At 36.3% G+C, this 19,252-nt stretch overlaps 2 protein-coding genes across 2 annotated transcripts; one reads left to right on the forward strand and one right to left on the reverse strand.

Moving 5' to 3' along the window:
- The first annotated feature begins 614 nt into the window (after positions 1 to 614).
- Positions 615 to 15,745, forward strand: cdhr2 (cadherin related family member 2). Its single transcript, XM_056768932.1, has 31 exons — positions 615 to 705; positions 1,658 to 1,709; positions 1,909 to 1,974; positions 2,079 to 2,218; positions 2,349 to 2,405; positions 2,484 to 2,573; positions 3,336 to 3,425; positions 3,503 to 3,625; positions 3,818 to 3,961; positions 4,042 to 4,117; positions 4,851 to 4,975; positions 5,147 to 5,365; positions 5,515 to 5,670; positions 6,457 to 6,615; positions 6,704 to 6,765; positions 7,119 to 7,362; positions 7,940 to 8,179; positions 8,325 to 8,394; positions 8,616 to 9,197; positions 9,685 to 9,756; positions 9,932 to 9,981; positions 10,821 to 10,978; positions 11,105 to 11,201; positions 11,291 to 11,379; positions 11,637 to 11,705; positions 12,099 to 12,246; positions 12,408 to 12,529; positions 12,903 to 13,016; positions 13,118 to 13,201; positions 14,177 to 14,240; positions 14,941 to 15,745. The coding sequence occupies exons 2-31, from the start codon at positions 1,667 to 1,669 to the stop codon at positions 15,082 to 15,084; spliced, it is 3,897 nt and encodes a 1,298-aa protein (XP_056624910.1). The 5' UTR covers positions 615 to 705; positions 1,658 to 1,666; the 3' UTR covers positions 15,085 to 15,745.
- Positions 15,746 to 15,753: 8 nt separating this feature from the next.
- Positions 15,754 to 19,006, reverse strand: LOC130437580 (G protein-regulated inducer of neurite outgrowth 1). Its single transcript, XM_056768933.1, has 2 exons — positions 18,877 to 19,006; positions 15,754 to 18,480 (listed from the first exon to the last, which is right to left on the reverse strand). Exon 2 carries the CDS (start codon positions 18,411 to 18,413, stop codon positions 16,878 to 16,880), a length of 1,536 nt encoding a protein of 511 aa, XP_056624911.1. The 5' UTR covers positions 18,414 to 18,480; positions 18,877 to 19,006; the 3' UTR covers positions 15,754 to 16,877.
- Positions 19,007 to 19,252: the final 246 nt, after the last annotated feature.

The raw sequence follows: 19,252 nt of genomic DNA on the forward strand, positions 1-19,252 counted from the left end.
GTGTCTTTCGTTAATTATGAAGGCCTTTGGGGGGGGCTTAATTTGTAAGAGCTCATTAGAGCCGAGCGGAGGGGTGGGTGGCTTCTTGAATAACTTTAATGGATGTATTTGCTCTCATGAGTCTTTCATAGCACATTATGATGTTTGACCAAGAAAAAGCATAACTCTTATGAAAGTGAGATCACGTGGTTCTGTAACCAAGCTAGTCCTTCTTATAAAAACATCTTTTAGTTTAAATAGGGTTTTTCCTTGTGCTATTCTGCGTATTCTTGATAGTGTTTCCAGTCTATCTTAATCTGGTAAAATAAACATTTTTCTGTTCTATTATGTGTATTGTTTGTTTTTCTTCTCAATGTAATTTAGTTCCTATTAATATTTTGCCTTTAACATTACCCAGGACTTGATGAATTCTCTAAATGAGTTGGATTGTTCTGGACATATATTGCCAGTATGTTGTCTCCGAAAACTGTTTAAGGATCTGCTTTTTACCGGTGTCACTAAGCAGCTGTGTCATGTGTCCACAGGGTGAGAAGACTGCAGTAGGCACGCAGCTTCCTCTCCCATGTAATGTTAATGATTTACGTTTACAACTGTGGGACAGTAATAGACAGTGATGCACTAGCCAAAGGTCTCATCTATTACATATCGTCCTCTTATTTGAAGAACAACACTTGTAGGAATTGGATTGAGGAAAGATTGGGCACGGTAAGTCTTCTTAATTTATTGTTGTAGTAACTATTTTTCTCTTTGGTTTCTATAACCTCAAACCAAGGACATTTCAGTTATTATGTGCTTATTCTTGACATACTCCGATGTTTCTCCTAAACAAATAAATAAAAACAGACACAAATGACAAAATACAGAAAGGATTTATCATACATTTGACAGTGGAGGATTTTGAGGAGGTATTGAAATGTATGATCTAGAAAAATCTAGTAGAATTTGCAGAATTGTTCAGAGCTGTAAAACCAGAGAAAAAAAGGTGTGCTAACCTGTGTTTTCTGTCAAAAGAAATGTAATTACTGACAAGGAGAAATATTTGACAGCCTAAACTTCTATGAAAGAATGTTGTAAATGTTTCTTATAAATTGGGCTGTCAAACTATTAATTAAGATTATTCGGATTCAGAATAAAAGTTTGTGTTTATATAATATATGTCTGTGTACTGCGCATAAAAATGTTGTATTTGTACACGTAAAAATAAATGCATAGATTTAAGAAAAATATTGAATGAGTAAAAATGTATATATAATTTGTATTGTATCGTACAGTTATTGATTAATGGCAAATATAAATAAATACATGTAAATATATACTAAATGTATATACATGTATGTGTATGTTATAATTTATAAATGCAAAATCAATATGCACAGTACATAGACATGTATTATAAAAACACAAACGGTGATTAATCGTTTGACAGCCTTAATATTAATATTATTGATTACAACTACATCCTGTGTACATCCATGATATTTTAAACTAATAGTCTTTGTGGATCAACATTAACATAAATCTTATTATGGCTAAAATGGAAATATTGAACATTCACTGATGACTAAATAAAGAAAAAGAAAACAAGAAAATCCTATTGCATGATGTTTGAATTAAGTTAAAAGTTTATATTGTGTTTTACATATTTGAACAAAGACAGACCGGGAAGATGGGGAAAATTGTATTCCTCCTTTTTGCCTTCATTACTTCCTGTGAGTATATGAAAATATCAAATCAAAGTCCAAATCTATACGAATGATACAGTCCTGACTTAGTCCTATAAAGCCAATGACGTGCATGTTGTATTGTTGTTTACAACAGAAAATTCACAAATGCTAATGTTAAGACATTTTGAAGAAATGCCACTGTGATTCATTTACTCAAATCCTGGATAATGTGTGTTTTCTTCAGCTTACTGTAAGTCTGTGCCTGTCATTGACATGGCAATAGTACAAGTGCCAGAAGATATTCCAGTAGGTCTGTGCATATTTTTTTTTACAATGATCTTTTGCATTGTTGCATTTATGTATTATTGTTATGAATGTAACTTAACATTTCTCAAACACTTTTTTCCCTGACAGGTGGATTTGCATTCCAAATCATCGCGTATGATGCAGACAATGACCCTTTACAATATTACATCCAGGGATCAAATGCTATTTATTTTGATGTCAACAAACAGAATGGTGAAGTCAAAATCAAGAACCAGTTGGACAGAGAGGTAGTTTAAAAAAACAAATTTTACCATTTCTTTTGAATTGAAAGACAGATATTTCGACTACAGTTTATAACACCTATTTTTTTGTTAAAGTGAAGGTTATTGTATTTTCTTTTATTAATCCTTTTATCAGACCAATGAGCTTTTTCCTGTAGAGATTGCAGTAAATGATGGTGTTTATCCCACAAATGTAAGTTCAATCAACTAAAAGTATTTTAATGGTAAATGTCTTTTCCTCAATACTGACCTACTTCTTTCCCATTTTGAGGTGACAAAAAATGTTTACATTGCTGTCCAAGATGCAAATGACAATGCACCAATATTCCTTAATATTCCTTACAACAGGGAGGTTCCAGAGGTGAGTTTCATTTGTTTATCAATGTATTATTATTTATCATTAAAAAAATAGATGTAGGACAGCTCCACATGTATAAAAGTTAAGATTAATAATAAATGTGACTGTTAACATCTACAATATCTGATGGTGTTGATCCTGTGTGTATTGTGAGTTCGGCTCTCTCTTTAATCTCATCTGACTGAACCTTACTCATGAGCTCTTTAACACACATAGATGTTTAAGAAACTAAAGGATGAAACCCCCCAAATCAAATGAAAATATATAAACTATCCAACTAACAAATTAATACATTGAATAATACTAATATACTGATAATAATGATGATAATAATGATAGTAAATCAACAGTCTTGTGATATTTTCCCTAATTTATTTCACAATTCTAAATTACGTTCTCATTTCTGTAATGTGAAAAGAGATCAGTGCAATATGTGCATTTAGAAATGACTCATTTTTAATGACTTAAAAATATCTATAGAATCACTATAAAGACAAATGCTATTATGGTTATAAAAAATATAAAAAACAAAAGTGACAAAAATCACATTGGACAAAAACATTTATTGTATTATTTTTATTTATTTAAATTATTACTGTCTTTTTAATTTATTTGCTTCATTTAGTATCGTTTACTGTAAATACAGTAATAGCAAATTCATGAAATGTCATTCACAGCATAATCTCTTTAGTCTTTTTTGTGTGGTTTGATGGATATTGAGGACTTCGACCAAAATACATATTTTATTTTAATTCCTTTCTTCAGAATGCTCCTTTGGGCACAACTATTTTTACAGCAACGGCCATAGATATTGATTTGGGCCTCGCTTCTACTGTGACCTATAAAATCGTTCAAGTAAGTCACTTCTGTGTCATAAACTACATTTGCTTACATCTGTCAGTTGCATTAATGACACAGTTTGCTGGTCTTAGGTTGTGCCAAATGACGGGTATGAATTATTTTCCATCTCTGAGACTGATGGACACGTTGTTCTCAAGGGACCTTTAAACTTTACTGAAAAAAGTCCTTTCTATCAGATACGAGTCAATGCAACGGTAAGAACAACACTTATATCCTATTTGTGAACAAGTTTTAATATCTTCTCCGCTGAAATAAAACCCCAACCATCCCGCCAATAGAACCAAATATACCAGTAAAACCAGTTTCCATTAACAACTTATATTTTTCCCTTTTGTTTCTAAAATTGTTTCGTGTATTCTATGCTTACTGGTCTTGTGTTTTGTCAGGATGGTGGTGGGCAGTTAAATGGTACAAATGTATATAAGTCAACTGGGGTGACTGCGTTCATCACAATTAAAGATGTGCCAGACATGGACCCACAGTTTTTGAATTTACCTAACATGGTCACCATTATGGAAAACTCTCCTGTTGTAAGTGGTATATTTCCCATTTCTTGTTAGGATGTAGTTAAGGGATTTGTTTTGAGTGTCTCGCTGCTCTTGCACTCCAGGATAAGTTCGTCTTTACCGTGAAAGCCAGAGATCCGGATACGGGAATCAACGACCCCATCCGATACAGCATTGAACGTGAGTTAGTTGGAGATATTTAAGATGTGTTCAAACTATTGTTTGCGTTTTGCTATTATTCGTTGTCCACTGGATTTAACACAAAGACTTGGATGTATGTAGCATTGTCCAAATGTTGTCTATATGCTGTGTTGTATATTAAACAAACAGGCATTGGTCTTAAAGGGATAGTTCCTCCAAAAATTAAAGTTCTGTCATCATTTAATCATCCTTTTGTCATTTAAAACTTGTTTGACTTTCTTTCTTCTGCTGAACACAAATAATATATTGAGAAGAATGTAGGCAACTGAACATGGATGGGACCTTTTCACTTCTATTGTATGAACACAAAACCAATGCAATTCAATGCGTACGTTTGGTTTCCATATATTGTTTTAAAATATCTTCTTTTGTGTTCTTTGGTGAAAAAAGACAAAGTACCGATTTGAAATACACAAGGTGGAATAAATACAGAATTTTCATTTTTTTGGGTGAACTATAATCCCTTTAATCCCTTTTATGGCCACAGCTTGTATTAAGATGGAAGAAATTTTCATGGGCCACTAATATGGAGTACATCATTTTAAACATATTTATCTACATAACTATTCAATTGTTTTGTCAAGCCTTTTTAATGGAATAGTGCACAATAAGATAAACTTCTAGTAATGACCAAAAACTTTCAGATTTGTGGTTTGCACACCTTGCGTCTCTCATGTTACTCATTGCAAATCTCTGTTACAACTTTTTACAGCTACTAATCCACCAAACCTATTCAAGATCATTGAGAACAACGGTAACATAACAGTGCAAACGGAATTCGACCGCGAGGCTTTGCTGGAAATCGTTGGATCTGATGTTGTCGAATTGAAAATAAAGGTGTGAACTTGGAATTCGATTCAGATACGTTTGCTTTGGTTTACATGCAGAGTCAGAGAAATAAAACTGATTTATGTATAAAAATATATTTAAATTACATTATTTTCCAACCTATTTCCATGTCTGTTTAACATGCCTATGTTTCTAAAGTGTGCTATTTGTGTGTTTTAGGCAAGTGAGACGAATCCTAATGCGAATGGAGTCGTTGCCAGCACGGTACAAACTCTGCAGATCACTATCGGAGATGTGAATGACAACGGACCAAATTTCTACGAATGTGATGGAAATAAATGCATAAATAAAAACAGCTTCATAGGAAACGTTGATGAACATTCATCCGTAGGAGTGGCCGTCGCTGATCTGAAAATTAGAGTCAAAGATCCAGACCAGGTTGGTAGTAAAAACATTTGCAAGGGATTCATTTGAGAAGATTCTATATTTTAACTTTCTGATGATGATGATAATTATTTACTATAATTATATGTACGATTATTATATTTATTATTATTATTTGACAAATATGATGTTTTCTGATCCAGGGTGAAAACAGTAAGTTCGACCTCCTTCTCGATGGACCAGATAAGGATGCATTCTCTGTTACTCCCACCACCGGGGTGGGAGACAGTAGTGTACAAGTGACGATAAAAGATCCAAATTTGGTTGATTTCGAGAAGAAGAGGACAATGTCTGTGGAGGTATGTGTTTGAATGTGTGTCCCTTGAGCCAGAATTATCCCCGGCTAAGAGGGAAATGACTGTGAGGATAAGGCAGGAAAAGTGTGATTAAGATCAATTGCATTAGGAGTGTTCACGCATGAAGAACTTTCCAGCGACAAAACATTTTCTGCTTCACCTTATTTACACCAACCTAACAGATACCAATAAACTTCATTTGATTGTTTTACAATGGGTGGAGTTTAATATGGATGTTACCGGCCATTAAATTGATAACAGTGTACTTTAAAAAAGCAGTGTGGTGGATTATACAACAGTTAAAAAACGCAGGATTTGTATATGTAATGGAACACTGAAGCAGGAGGTTAAGGGGAGGACACAATGAGCGGCCCCTCACCCTTTTTAAATAGCCAATCATGTTAGTTTACCGTACACCATGAAATTAGATTAAAAATCTAAGTGTAAGATGATGTCATAAAAATCATTTATCTGTATTGACCCAAGTAGGAGAAATGAAACGAAGTTAACGTTTTGAACTTTGTAAATTTCTTTGTTCTGTTGAACACAAAAGATGATAAATTGAAGAATGTAGGAAAGAAAACCTTTTTGGGGCACATTTTATCTTACTATGGTGGTCAATGGTTTCCAATGACTGTTTGGTTACAAGCATTCTTCCAAACATCTTTCTCTGTGTTCATCAGAACGAAGCAATTCATACAGATTTGAAACAACTCGAGGGTGAGTAAAAGATGACCGATTTTTTTTTTGATGAACTATCCCTTAACTACTGTCTGCTAATCTCCACAGATAATTGCTAAAGATGCCTTTGTGAACATCACCTCTATAGCTTCTGTCACTATTAACATCAACGACATGAACGACAACATCCCTGAATTTGAGAAGGAATCTTACATCTTCTCTGTTGATGAACACTGTAAAAATGGCACTATTGTGGATACTATTACAGTAAGTACATTTTCTTCATTTTGCTCAGTTTAATGTGTCGTTTGTGTGAAATCCCTGATCTTGTGTTCCTTCATGTTTCATATGACAGGCAACAGATGCAGATGAATTGGATAACGGCAACATCACCTACCAACTGGTGCCGAACAGCATGTATGTTGTTGAATATTCGATGAATCTGTAGCTTTAAATCTAAACTATATTCAGACCCCGTAAAGGATGAATGCAGAGATGTAGTGTGTACAGCAGTGGTTCTAAAACATTTTCGTTGTAAGATCCTCTTTATGCAAAATGTAAAACGTATAATCTTAAACTTAGAATTGTATCTAAACCAAAAATGTTATACAATGCAGGAAAATCAATACTTTTGACTTATACTTATTTATCTGATGTTTGATTGCATAAAATTTATGATACATTTCTATATCATTCTATATTCTTATTGATGCCCCAGTTCGAAAGCCCCTGGTATATAGTACCTATCATATTTGTTTATTATTTTGCAGCCTGACGCGGTTTGACGTCTTTCCGAACAATGGAACTATCTACGTTAAAAATGGAGAGCTTCTTGATCGGGAAGGCACCAGTTCATACACGGCAACCCTGCAGGCCATCGATTCAGTAGGAAAGAGGGGTACCACTGTTTTGGAAATCAACCTTAATGATATAAATGATCAGAAACCTGTGATGAACAGAGATATTTATGATACTTTTGTACAAGAAGACAAAACGTTGGAGCTTGTAATCCAGGTGAGAATGTGCCTCAGATGTCTGTATAAACAAACAATGATCAAATACATACCTTCTTGCATTACTGTGCCTTTGACATAAAGAAAATGTAAATTTGGTCATCATTTACTCAATCTCAAGTTGTTCCAAATCTGTATAAATTTCGTTGTTCTGATATACACAGAGAAAGACATTTGGAAGAATGCTTGTAAACAAACTGTTCTTTCTTGACCACCATTGACAACCATAGTATGAAAAATTACAATGGTAGTAAAAGTGCCCCAGAACTGTTTGCTTTTTCTTAATTCTCCAAAATATTGTTTTTCTGTATGTTTAACAGAAAAAAATGTATAAACCTATTGTAGTCAATGGTGGCCAAGAACTGTTTGGTTACAAACATTCTTGAGGGTTTGGTAAATATAGATTTCAAACAACTTGAGGGTTGTTAAATGAAGGGAGAACTTTCATTTTGGGGAACTGTTCCTTCATTATGATCAAGGAAGACAAAAACAAAGACAAATGTCTATTAATCAATAACTCAGTCAAGTGTCTGATAAATGGAAGTATGTTTGATTATAAATGATTTCATTTTTGTTAGGCACGAGATGGAGATGAACCAGAAACTCCAAATAGCAAAATCCAGTATCATATTGAGGACAGTTTGTTCAGTACTAACTTCACAATAGGCCTGTATGATGGTGTGCTTGAGAGCAAAGGTCTATTGGACCGTGAGGCCATCGAGTCGAAGCTGAATGGTGTGATTGAGTTAAAGGTGATCGCTATAGACATGGGCAAGCCGCCTCAGAACTCATCAGCCAAGGTCCTTATTACCGTCGGGGTGAGAATCTTTCATTTATTTCACTTGCATATGAAACCTTTACATTTGAGTTCTCTGAGTTACAATGATTTTCCATTAATGTGTTTTTGATGAAAATGTCAATAAACGTAAAATATTTTGCTTGGAATATTACCATTTGTTTCAGGATGAAAATGACAATTCTCCAGTCTATGAGCACTCAACTTACACATTCAAGGTGAAGGAAAATGAACCAGGTAAGTAGCACACTGCATTCTTCATGAACCCTAATAGTGACCCCAAAAAGTGTTGTCATCGTTTACTCACCGTTTTGTTCATTTTTAAAGAATTTCTTGGTTACTCTTTTAAAACAAGGCAGATTTTTCGTTGAAAAAACAGATGAAACAGACGGAGTGTCAATCAAGTTTCAGTGTATCATTTACTAAACACTTGGATTGATTTGTTGTCCTCTCTGTAGGTATATTAGTTGGCTCTGTCCTGGCTCAAGACTTTGACCAAACTGACTTTAACAACCGCATCTTCTTCACCATCGAAAATTCTTTTGGAAATTTCATAATACTTTCTGAGGTCTACAACAAAGGCTACAGAGGAAATCTAACCGTGGATCCCGTATTTCTGCTGGACTATGAAAGCAACATGAAGACCTACAGTCTGAAGGTCGTGGCATCTGACTTGGGTGAGAAAACGGCCGTGACCACAGTAGAGGTGGTGGTGGAGGATGTGAACGACACTCCGCCTGTGTTTCCATCTGGTTTCACACTGGACGTTAAAGAGAACACCAGCTTGCCGGGTCCTCTGGGCACAATAAAAGGCAGTGATGTGGACACCGAGCACTTGCTTGAATACATGCTTGTTTCTGCTGAATGCAATTGCCGTGGCATCAAAGAGCCGTGTCCGGAGGAATGGTTTAGTGTTGAGCTTAACGGAGATGTGGTCGGTTCCACATCGGGGGCGATTGACTATGAGAAATGTGACAAGGCGATCTTGACGGCCAAGGTGGTTGATGTTAAAACTGAGAAAGGGCAAAACAGCACTCAAGGTAAGTCCGGTTGCTTCTGACTGAACGCAACTTAAAATGATATTAATTTATTTACCGTGCCAGAGATTGTTTGTTTTAGAGTAATATAATTTGCTGTTAAACATGTTGTAACTGGTCTGTATTTTTTGGAGGTAAATTCATTCAAAGTAAAATACTGTTGTCACTTCCATCAATAACCTAAGTCTTCATATAGACGGTTTTAGCGGCAACAACATCAACAATCGTTATGTGGCCCAAACTTAACTAAGCAAAGAATTTCTTGAGAATTTTTTAATTAATTTAATACAATTAATATACAACAAAATATTAATACAAGTGCATATTAATATAATTTAGATCTAAAATAAATTGTTATAACCAAACAGACCAGACTTTAACTTCGGGCCAGCCGTGTGCGCATGATGAAACCCTCTTTACACAATGGTGTCAATTATGTGTCAATTATGTGTTTTTGTCAAGTGTTTTTAAGTGTTTATTCTTTTTGCAGGGGTTGTCACTATTAATATTGAGGATATCAATGACAATGCACCAGAGTTCGTTGTAATTCAGGATTTCTATGGTAAACCAAAATTGCATTTCTTTGACCGTGCTGAAGTTGAATACCTAAAAATGTTTAATGGTTTTGAAAAATGAAAGGACATGAATGCTAAAATGCTCAATTATGCAAGATAAGTTATCATTACCACCCATCTTAAACCCCTTCAGAAATCTTGAACATTTTTTTCTTTGTCTAGTTGTGCTTCTTGAAAGAGTTGAGAAGGATTCATCTGTCGGCAAAGTTTACGTGAGTATGATAGTTGACATACTGATATTGATGAGAATATATACATGAGAATTCATGAGACTATATATCAATGATTTCATTTTTTGTATTGTAATTTATAAAACAGTTAGTTCTGGGCCTCGATTCTGATTGGTCAGCACAATGGCTGTGCTTTATTCACAATAAACACTTAACAATTCTTTGTATCACTACGCACCCTTAGCAACAACCCGTAGCAACTAAACATTCTGTTGCCGTTTATGCTTTGTTCAGACCAAATGTAAATTAAATTACATACAAAGTCGATGTAAAGACACGAATAGACTCGAATTTCCCTCAGGGCAATTGATCCGTGCTAGAAAAAAATCAAGCGATTGACAACTACTGTTTGACACAAAGACACTACCTGTCGTATGATGTTTTTCGCGTCACTCGCACGAAAATAATGACCCCGGAGTATGATAAAGTGCATGGAACACGATTGTTTGCGTTTTTGTAAGCACAACATAACAGATGAACAGGGACTATTTTTTCCAGCGGAAGGAAGGCCTTGAAGTGATTTTACTTCATGAAAGTTGCATTTATACATATGTGCGGTAACCTTTTTTTAAATAGCAGTAAGGTAGCAACTTGATGCTTGTACTTTATCATAAATAAGTCACGGCTGTAAGGGTGCAGCCACTCCGCTTCACATCGAGCCTTACAACAGCCTTCAGCTGTGACTGATTCACAATAAAGCACAGCCTCTCGTACCTTATTGCTTACATCATCTTTCTACTTTGTGCTGTTTTTATTTCAGAATGTAATGCAGGTGTTTGAGTCTCCATTGATTATTTACCTTATTGACTTATCTTTTAAAGGCTCAAGACAGAGACACAGGAGAGAACAGAAAAATTAACTTTAAGGTAACTAAGTTGGAATTTGTCAGCAGCGAGGGAACTTTCCCACAAGATATGTTTTTATACACCGACTCTAAAGTTCAGGAAGATTCCAATGGAACGTTCTTTGTAGATATTCGGTGAGATATGAACATTTCTGGTTTTGAAGCGTAGCTTTCAAATTTCTCTTGCAACACTTTGTCGTCGTACACCGATTGGTTTGTGCAAAAGTTACTTATCAAAGGTGTGTTTTTGATCATGTGCAGCTCACAGAAACAGATGAACACAGATCAGAGAGGGAAGTTTATGGTGGAAATTGAAGCCTCTAACCCTGATGGTCTCAGCACCACTTCTGTGGTTGAAGTAAGACACAATATTTCCTAATTCATCAATTCTATGCTGTTTTCTTGCTTTACTTGTTTTGTTTATGTTTTTATTTACTTGATTTACAGCTTCTCACAATTGATTTATCCTACAAAGTCAGCCTCAGATTTAGGTCGCCTGTGTCCGAAGTTAACGAGAATTTGCCACAGATCAGACAGTAAGATGCTATTTATGATGTAAATCAAATTGATTTGAACACGCATGATGCATTACTTCACCTGCTTTACTTTTTCTGTGGAACACAAAAGAAAGATATTTTGAGAAAGGTCTCAGTGGTTTTGTGTCCATACTATGGAAGTCAATGGGAGCCGTTGTTGGCTATCAACATTCTTCAAAATATCTGCTTTTGTGTTCTGCAGAAGAAAGAAAATCATACGATAACCAGAACAGATTCATTCATTCATTCATTTACAGGGTTCTGACATTGGCTACAAGAGCAACAGTTAACATCTTTAATGTGGAAAGTGAGACGACAACCCAACGGTAAGGATAATGACAAATAATAAACTGAATTTGTACATTTTACATAAACATGTATACATTCACATTTAATAAACCACTACTTAAATATTGTTGGAAAAGAAAAGAGCATCATTTCATCTTAATCTGTTGTGAGTTGTATGATCCAGCAGGTGGCGTTTAAATCATAGTTTCATGTAGAAGTCTTTTTGTATTCTTACATCCAAAGATACTAATCTTTCTTATTATAATCTATATCCTCATATATGATTAAATATATATTTTTACCAATCGGACTTGAACCAAAGAGTTAAACTGGGGTTCTGGAGAGAACTGTTACTGATGCTCATTCATTGATTTCCAATAAGCAGATCTTTCTACCACATATGTTTTTGATAAATGTTATTTCTTTTGCAGTGCTGAAGAGGTAACGGTTTTGGAGGCGTATTTTGTGTTCGCAAACGGCTCAGCTCTGGACTACAATGACGTGAACAGAATTCTGAATTCAGATGAGGTCTACACGGAGTATGGAGCCATTCTGACTAACTTCGGATTCACTGGAATTGTATGTCCTCTTCTCAGTTGTTTCACCTTTTTAACACGCTTTATGGACTACACATTTCCAAAAATATAAATGCAATGTCATGTTTAATAATTATTTATTTATTAATAAATGTATTTTGTTTCACATTCATTTCTAATGAGTTTTCTGTCTTTCCACAACAGTCGTCGACCACTGAAGATACAAAAGAGGTGAAGACTGAAGTTTTCATCATGATTGGATTGATAGCGGCTCTGGCGATCATTCTGGTTGCAACAACCACCTCTCTTGTGTGCATTAGAAGAAAGTAAGACCTATTCAATTACAGTATAAATGACGGTAGAGTACGGTATAAAATTATCAAATATATTCCAAATTGCTTTGGTTGGACGGAACCGAATAGCATCAATTAAAGGTGATGTGATGAAACTGTACAGAACTTGCGTCATCCTACTCTCAACGTCAGGCATAGTGCCATTCGAACGACATTATTGCAAAAACTCTCAGCTCTGTCTGGGTCTCACGTACACGCAACACAAATCCGCTAACCAGATTCATTATATTTAAAAATAGCTCTTCTCCATGTGCACCCACGCACAAATGCGCACATGCACAAGTTACTACATCCTGTTTGCATTGGTGTCAGATTTACGTTAACCTCTTATATTGACACTCTTAAGTTACAAGAGGAAACTCAAGGCTTCCAAAGCGATGAACACAGCGGCTGCGGTGGTGATAGAGAACCAGAAGTCCGGACCTGTGGTGCCTGGAACCAACAAATACACCAGAGAAGGGTGAGCGTTATGGGTTAACAACCAGTCATACAAGTCTGGCCTAGTCATATCATCTGGACACAAATTCTCAAGTGTCAAATTGACTGTTTTGTGTTTTGCAGAGCAAACCCAGTCCTGAATATGAACATTGACACAGCCACAGACCTTGGTTTTGATGAGGATAGATCCAGCGCTGATAGAGATAGGTACGGTTATAATACAGCGTTCTGCTCTACACTTGACGTCAGTGTTATATTCATAAGCAGAACCTTTGGGTGTAGAAAAGCACAAGTGGATGGGTTAAAGGATGGCAAAACAATTTTTCACCGCTTCCACGCTGCCGTACTGCTGAATGCTGCTTATTTATCTCTCTTTCATTTTGTCGTCAAAATATACTGTATCACCTAACATAGTCATCCCAGATGATGTTCATATATAGGAAATGATGAGGACCGTCAATAGAGTATACTGGATTGCTACGGTGAGAGAAAATTTGAGTCATAACTCAACATTGATGATGATTATTATTGTAACCTTTATTTTACCGAGACAAAAGCACATTGAGAGAACAAATCTCTTTTACAAGTGCTTCCTGGCAATTTATAATATGTTCATGAATAAGTTTCTGTTCAATTTTGGTTTATAGCAATCTAATATAATTGAGTAGCTTAAATTGACAGCCCTATTCATTTCCTAACTTGTACATTCTCAGCGTGTGTGTGATTGCATATTAAAAATGTATTTTATGCATTTACACCTGCTCTGAAGGGATAAAAATGAAATGCAATCAAAGAAAAGAGAACAAAGAGACGCTGCGTCCAAATTCACCGTATACGATGCTCCAGAATGCTCCAGCATATACATTTTAGTGCATAAAAAAGTTTGCTAGCAAACTGCGACATACTAGCGTGAAACAGAAGTGGCTGGTTTTGGCTGTGATCGATAAAATACAGCTCATCTTTCCTGTAGCTCAGTGGTAAGAGCATTGCGTTAACAACATTGTGGGTTCGATCCCAGAATCACACTAAGCTATAACGCAAATAGAGAATGTTCTTTTGATTCTCTTCTAAGGAATCACAATGGTCCAAAATGTGTCCTGTGCTAACATTTTATTTTTTCTTAACATTTTATACAATAGAGCTCCTTTGTGAGATTCTGATTTTGTGTCTGTTCTGTTTTAGTATTAATTCCCTGGACTACAACATTGATATGGACATGACAGAGAAGGATACAATGCCGATGATGGTAAATGTACAGCAAGAATACGATAAAAGTAAAATACAGTGGGCTTTAAAAGTGTGAGACCGCTTGTGAAAATGCAAAACCTGATGATTTGGGTTTTCCCAGTTTTGTGACAAAGTAAGATGGTCATGATGAAAGTCCTTATTAATTTTATGTTTTATGTTTAACGGACTGCATCGCTTTTACAAGCATGAATTAGGTTACTACGTTGCAGATAGATCAGTGTTTTGCCGCTATTATCAATGTAAATGATTACAAAAATTGTTAAAGTTTATTGGAGCACATGCCACAGTAAAAGGGGTCTAGCGATGACCCAAAGTGATATTTTGAAGAATGATTTAAACTGGACCCCATTCACTTGCATTGGTTTTGTGTGTAGAATTAAATGGGTCCAGTGCTGTTCGATAACCAACATTGTTCAAAATATTTTCTTTTGTGTTCTGTTGAAGAATGAAAGTCATAACGATTTAAAAGGACACAAGGTCTAGTAAATGATGAAAGAATTTGAATTATTAAGTTTATATATTAAAAGTTCCCTCTGTTTATTGAAACCCACTGTATTTTAGAAATATTTACTCTTGCTCTGATTTTGCAAAAAGGAACTTCTGTATAATGAAAGGCAACCAGTGCCTTTGAAAATCTACATAAGCTCCTTAGTTGTTTCTTTGAACGGTGATTTGATCTGTTTTCCATTGTTTTATAGATAATTGAGGAAGAGGAGGAGGAAGGTATTGGATCACCATACATTGAGCCTCTGGGTGCTGCTTTGGCTCAGCGGGAGAGAAAGAGAGGCGATAGTCCCACCCTCACTTTTGAAAACCCCTCTATGAACACCACTGACCTTTAACATCCAGCACCTGTCCTCCATCTATCTGACATAAGAGTTAACATACTCGGCCTAACCTTCCTACACAGGTTGTGAGACCTTTAGAGTTGCCCCGTGGCCATTATATATCAATACTGCGCTTTTAAATAAATTAATTTACAGAAAAGTTTTATTCAAATAATTTCATGGCACTTTAAACTTTTGGTCATTTAAGCAATACTTTTATTTTTATTTTCCTGTAATAATAAGAATGGACTCTTAAGTAAATATGCCTAATCCTTCATCTTATGTTCTGCTATAGAGAAAATGGAACTCGCATTAAAATTGCCACAGCTGCCTTTTTTAATTTTGTGTAATATATATGAACAAAGCATATGAATGATAAGATTAAATACTACATAGCAAACTTATTTACATCTAATTAACCGAATGGCACTGCTTGTGAACCCTGCCAGATGTTACCTTGCACCAGCCGGCTTGGTTAATGTCTGAGTCAAATGAAAGCATGCACATAGAATTTTCAGATCTTACTGACACGGATGTACATAGCTTAAATTGTCTATATATGGTGTATTGTAAAATATATGGTTTATTGATGAATATGTGCAATTATTTGATAGAATGTTCTTTAATTTTGCTACATTATTGAAATAAAGTTAGCAACATTAGTCACAAGCCAAGTGTTTTTATAGATGTGGTTTAATTTTAAAACTATACCACTTTACAGCTATCACAATGGTCACAAACCATCATAGTGGACGTGAGGCCAGAATGTGCGCTCGTGATGGGTTTGCTGAGCTTAACTGCAGATACAAGACAAATCCACTACAAACCACACAGTTATACAAAAGCGAATAGAAAAAGGTTTGAAACTTCTAAAAAGAACACCAAACATTTCACCATTGCAAAAGCATCACCTTGAGATGCCTGAAACACCAAAAACGAATAGTTTTTTTTCTTCTAAATGACAATATTTTGCTCTATAAATGTTGTTTTTATGGCTCCTTAAACCTGCAATCAGTATCGTTTTGTTGATGTTAAAAATAAAAATTACCTAATGAGCAAATATACAAAACATCTAAACTATGTTCATATCTTACCCAGTTTCACAACGGTATGCTTAAAATTATGATTTAGGATTTGATCTGTTGGGCCATATTTTTAATTTCTCTATAATTGTCATGTTGCTTTGAACATGTAACAACATAAGTACACAACGTAATCTGCAATTTAATGTTTTAAACAGATTATGATAGAGAGGCAAAAGTTACGGACAGCTGCTGTAAATATATAAAGTTAAATATATATTATATATAGACTTAAACGAAAAAGAGCAATTTTAAACATATGGTTGAGTCAAAAAAGGATAAACCCAACTGTTGGGTTATGAATTCGTTTTACTCAAAACAATGGATTGTTTTAACCAATGGTTTGGACATTTATGGACATTTTTGGGTTAATTAACCCAGTGATTGGGTGTATCCCTTTTGATCCAAACATGGGTTGAAAATAACCCAATTTTTTTATGTAGTTATATAAATTTTAAAGGTAAAATCCCTCCTACAGAACTTATTTAAAAGGGCACTTCAAAAGTGATCCTCGCTGACCACAAAAACATCTGTGCAGCACATTTTGACAGAAGCAAAGTAGCCTACTTATAGCAAAAAGGCAGAAAGCAAGAAAAAAATTATGTTCATAAAGCGTGTGCACGTAAAACAAACCAAAAAAATGATTATGGTCGACCATCCATTTAATGTCTGTACTTAAAAACACAACCCAGTCCTGCACATGGCCATCACTGAAGCCAAAGTTCCTCAGTTTTCCTCATTTTGACGTGGTCTTGAACAACAGCTGGGCCGCCTGACGTTCCTAAACCACCGGCGAAACACATTCCGTCGTGGCCTGCCCCCATTCTCTTCCTTTTCCCCAATTTTCAGACTATGTTCTTTGATTGGGCTGCACTCGCTGGGTTCCAATATGGGTGGAGGACTGGAAGGAATGGGCACAGATGTTTCCATCGTTTCACTTTGTGGAGCATCTGTAGACACGGACACTGTCGAAAGTTTCTTCTGTTTCTTCTCCAGATGTTTTTGGATGGCCGTTCCCAGCACTGTCACCTCGACCACAGCACCGTACACCTCCCATGTCATTCCCTTCTCATCCCAGCTCACCTCCTGCACGGGTTCCGGCTGTTCCGCCGTCACCCCTATCCGAGGTTCCGGCTCAGGAATAAACTCAGGTGCGGTCAAGGTTGTAGGTGTCATCGGAGCTGTTGCGACCGATCGAAACTCCACCCCGTGGCTCACCTGGAGCTCAGCATCTTTGGTCTCAGTGGTCGGGGCTGCCTCCTTAGTGCAACTGCTTCCCAACTTCCCAAAGGAGCTTGGGAACAGAAATGCAGAAGAACCCTCTTGAGGTGTCATGGGACTGGTGGCCACGGACTGATACATCACCTCCAGGCTGACTTGGGTTTGAATGTGCTGTTGTCGTCCGGGCGACCGAGTCAGAGCCAGTGTCTCTTGAGGGGGCCGACCAGAATTCCTGCATTTTGTAGATTCGGTTTCCTTTAGTTTTATGGTTATTTCTTCACCTTCAGGTTGTTTGGTTTGATCTTTTAAACCACAGACTTCCACTGATGCTCTGGGTTCAGTGTTTGCGTTAGCACCGGTACTGCTTGCATCCGTTGTCTGTGAAAGGTTTGAATCTGAGGGAGCTTTTTTTAAGTCCGTCTCATCGTTGTTTTTGACCTCCCGGGATTGATCTCCAGGCGGTTTGGGTTCCTCGGCGTTAGTATTTTGCTCGGTAGACATATTACCTGTCATTCTGGCCTTCTGGACCTGACTGACCTCAATCACGTTCGCCACGACGATGGAACCATCTTGACTTTCCTCCTCAATTGGTTCTGTTGAAGAGATGCTCTTGGATTCAACATGGCAGATCTTCTGCTCCTCTAAATCCTCATTCTCATCATCCTCCAAAGTACAATCGTGATTGGTCACCAGTATGGTGATCTCTTGGTTTAGGTCTGGTTGGTTCTTATACTCTGCTTGGATATGACACATCTCTTGCTTACATGCTGGCTCAGATGTCTCCTCGCTCCTGGCTTCAGTTTGAGTTGAAGATAAATCCTCTTCTGATCTCATCTCTTGTGGAATCACTGACTTGATCTGATCTGGTGTTAACTCTGGATCAGACGGCTCCTCGATGTTGCTGCAGGTCTCCTCTTGGACATCAGACTCTTTCTTCAAGCTTTCATCGTTCATAAGGGGTGAAAAGTCAATTCTGTCACTCGTGTTGGTCCCCAAACCAACTTTCCAAACTTCACTTTCTGTCAGAACAGGACCCTCCATTAGATCAGTCGTTTGGTTGTCGGTCGGGGTGCAAATTTCTTACTGTCTCACAACACAGATGGTTTTGCTAAAAAATCAATGCATAGAAAGGATTAAGTTTATTCAAACGTGTTATATTTAATATGTTTAATTAATGCCCAATCTAGAGATTCATAAAGAAAAACCTATTACGGATTAAACTGCCATCACAGTGAGATGAGAACTTGATGGTTTGGTAATAGTCTTAGAGACTCGAAAAAATCAGCAAATAAGAATTTTTGTTCATAATTTGATTATACAAATTCAAAACATTCCTACGCAGAGGAACAATAGCATCTGTTGTCAATAAGAATGATTATCTTTAATCCAACTATATTTCTGCACCTGAATGCACTTCAGCTGTCAGATTTCATAAATCGACAGAAAAACTTGCACGGTGACACACAATGAAAGTATTTTTTAAATTGAGTTCAACGACACATACCTCAACTGCACAACTGAACAAGAACTGTATCCATATTTCAAAGACTTATGATCCAGGGCACAAAATGATCCTTCGAGCTCCGCTGGTAGGTTCTCGTAATGATATGAGGCAGACTGTATATTGTTTGTTTCCAGAAGAATCTCACTGGCTGGTGGTCCTTGGATTTTACTGTGGCTGTGAGTACTATAGGCTTCTGATTTTTAGTTTCCCTGGAAACCAGACTCAACCTGGCAGTGTGTGGTAATGAAACGACAAAGTCTATTCAGCTCTTTAATCAGAAGCAAATTATGACAATTAATATCCAGGTTTTGTTTTTTGGAATTGAAAAAAATGTAAAACAAGGCTCCTTTGTAATACAATGCATTTACTTTGACAG

This window comes from Triplophysa dalaica, chromosome 16 (genome assembly GCF_015846415.1).
Source record: "Triplophysa dalaica isolate WHDGS20190420 chromosome 16, ASM1584641v1, whole genome shotgun sequence".
In the NCBI taxonomy this organism is placed as follows: domain Eukaryota; kingdom Metazoa; phylum Chordata; class Actinopteri; order Cypriniformes; family Nemacheilidae; genus Triplophysa; species Triplophysa dalaica.

What these genes read in the sequence shown, in the direction of transcription:
- cdhr2 (XM_056768932.1), top strand. Translation starts at nt 1,667, where the DNA reads ATGGGGAAAATTGTATTCCTCCTTTTTGCCTTCATTACTTCCT. An exon ending in CGTTGGAGCTTGTAATCCAG is followed by an intron (nt 7,363 to 7,939) that starts GTGAGAATGTGC and finishes CATTTTTGTTAG; the next exon opens with GCACGAGATGGAGATGAACC. An exon ending in TCCAGCGCTGATAGAGATAG is followed by an intron (nt 13,202 to 14,176) that starts GTACGGTTATAA and finishes GTTCTGTTTTAG; the next exon opens with TATTAATTCCCTGGACTACA.
- LOC130437580 (XM_056768933.1), bottom strand. Translation starts at nt 18,413, where the DNA reads ATGGAGGGTCCTGTTCTGACAGAAAGTGAAGTTTGGAAAGTTGGTTTG.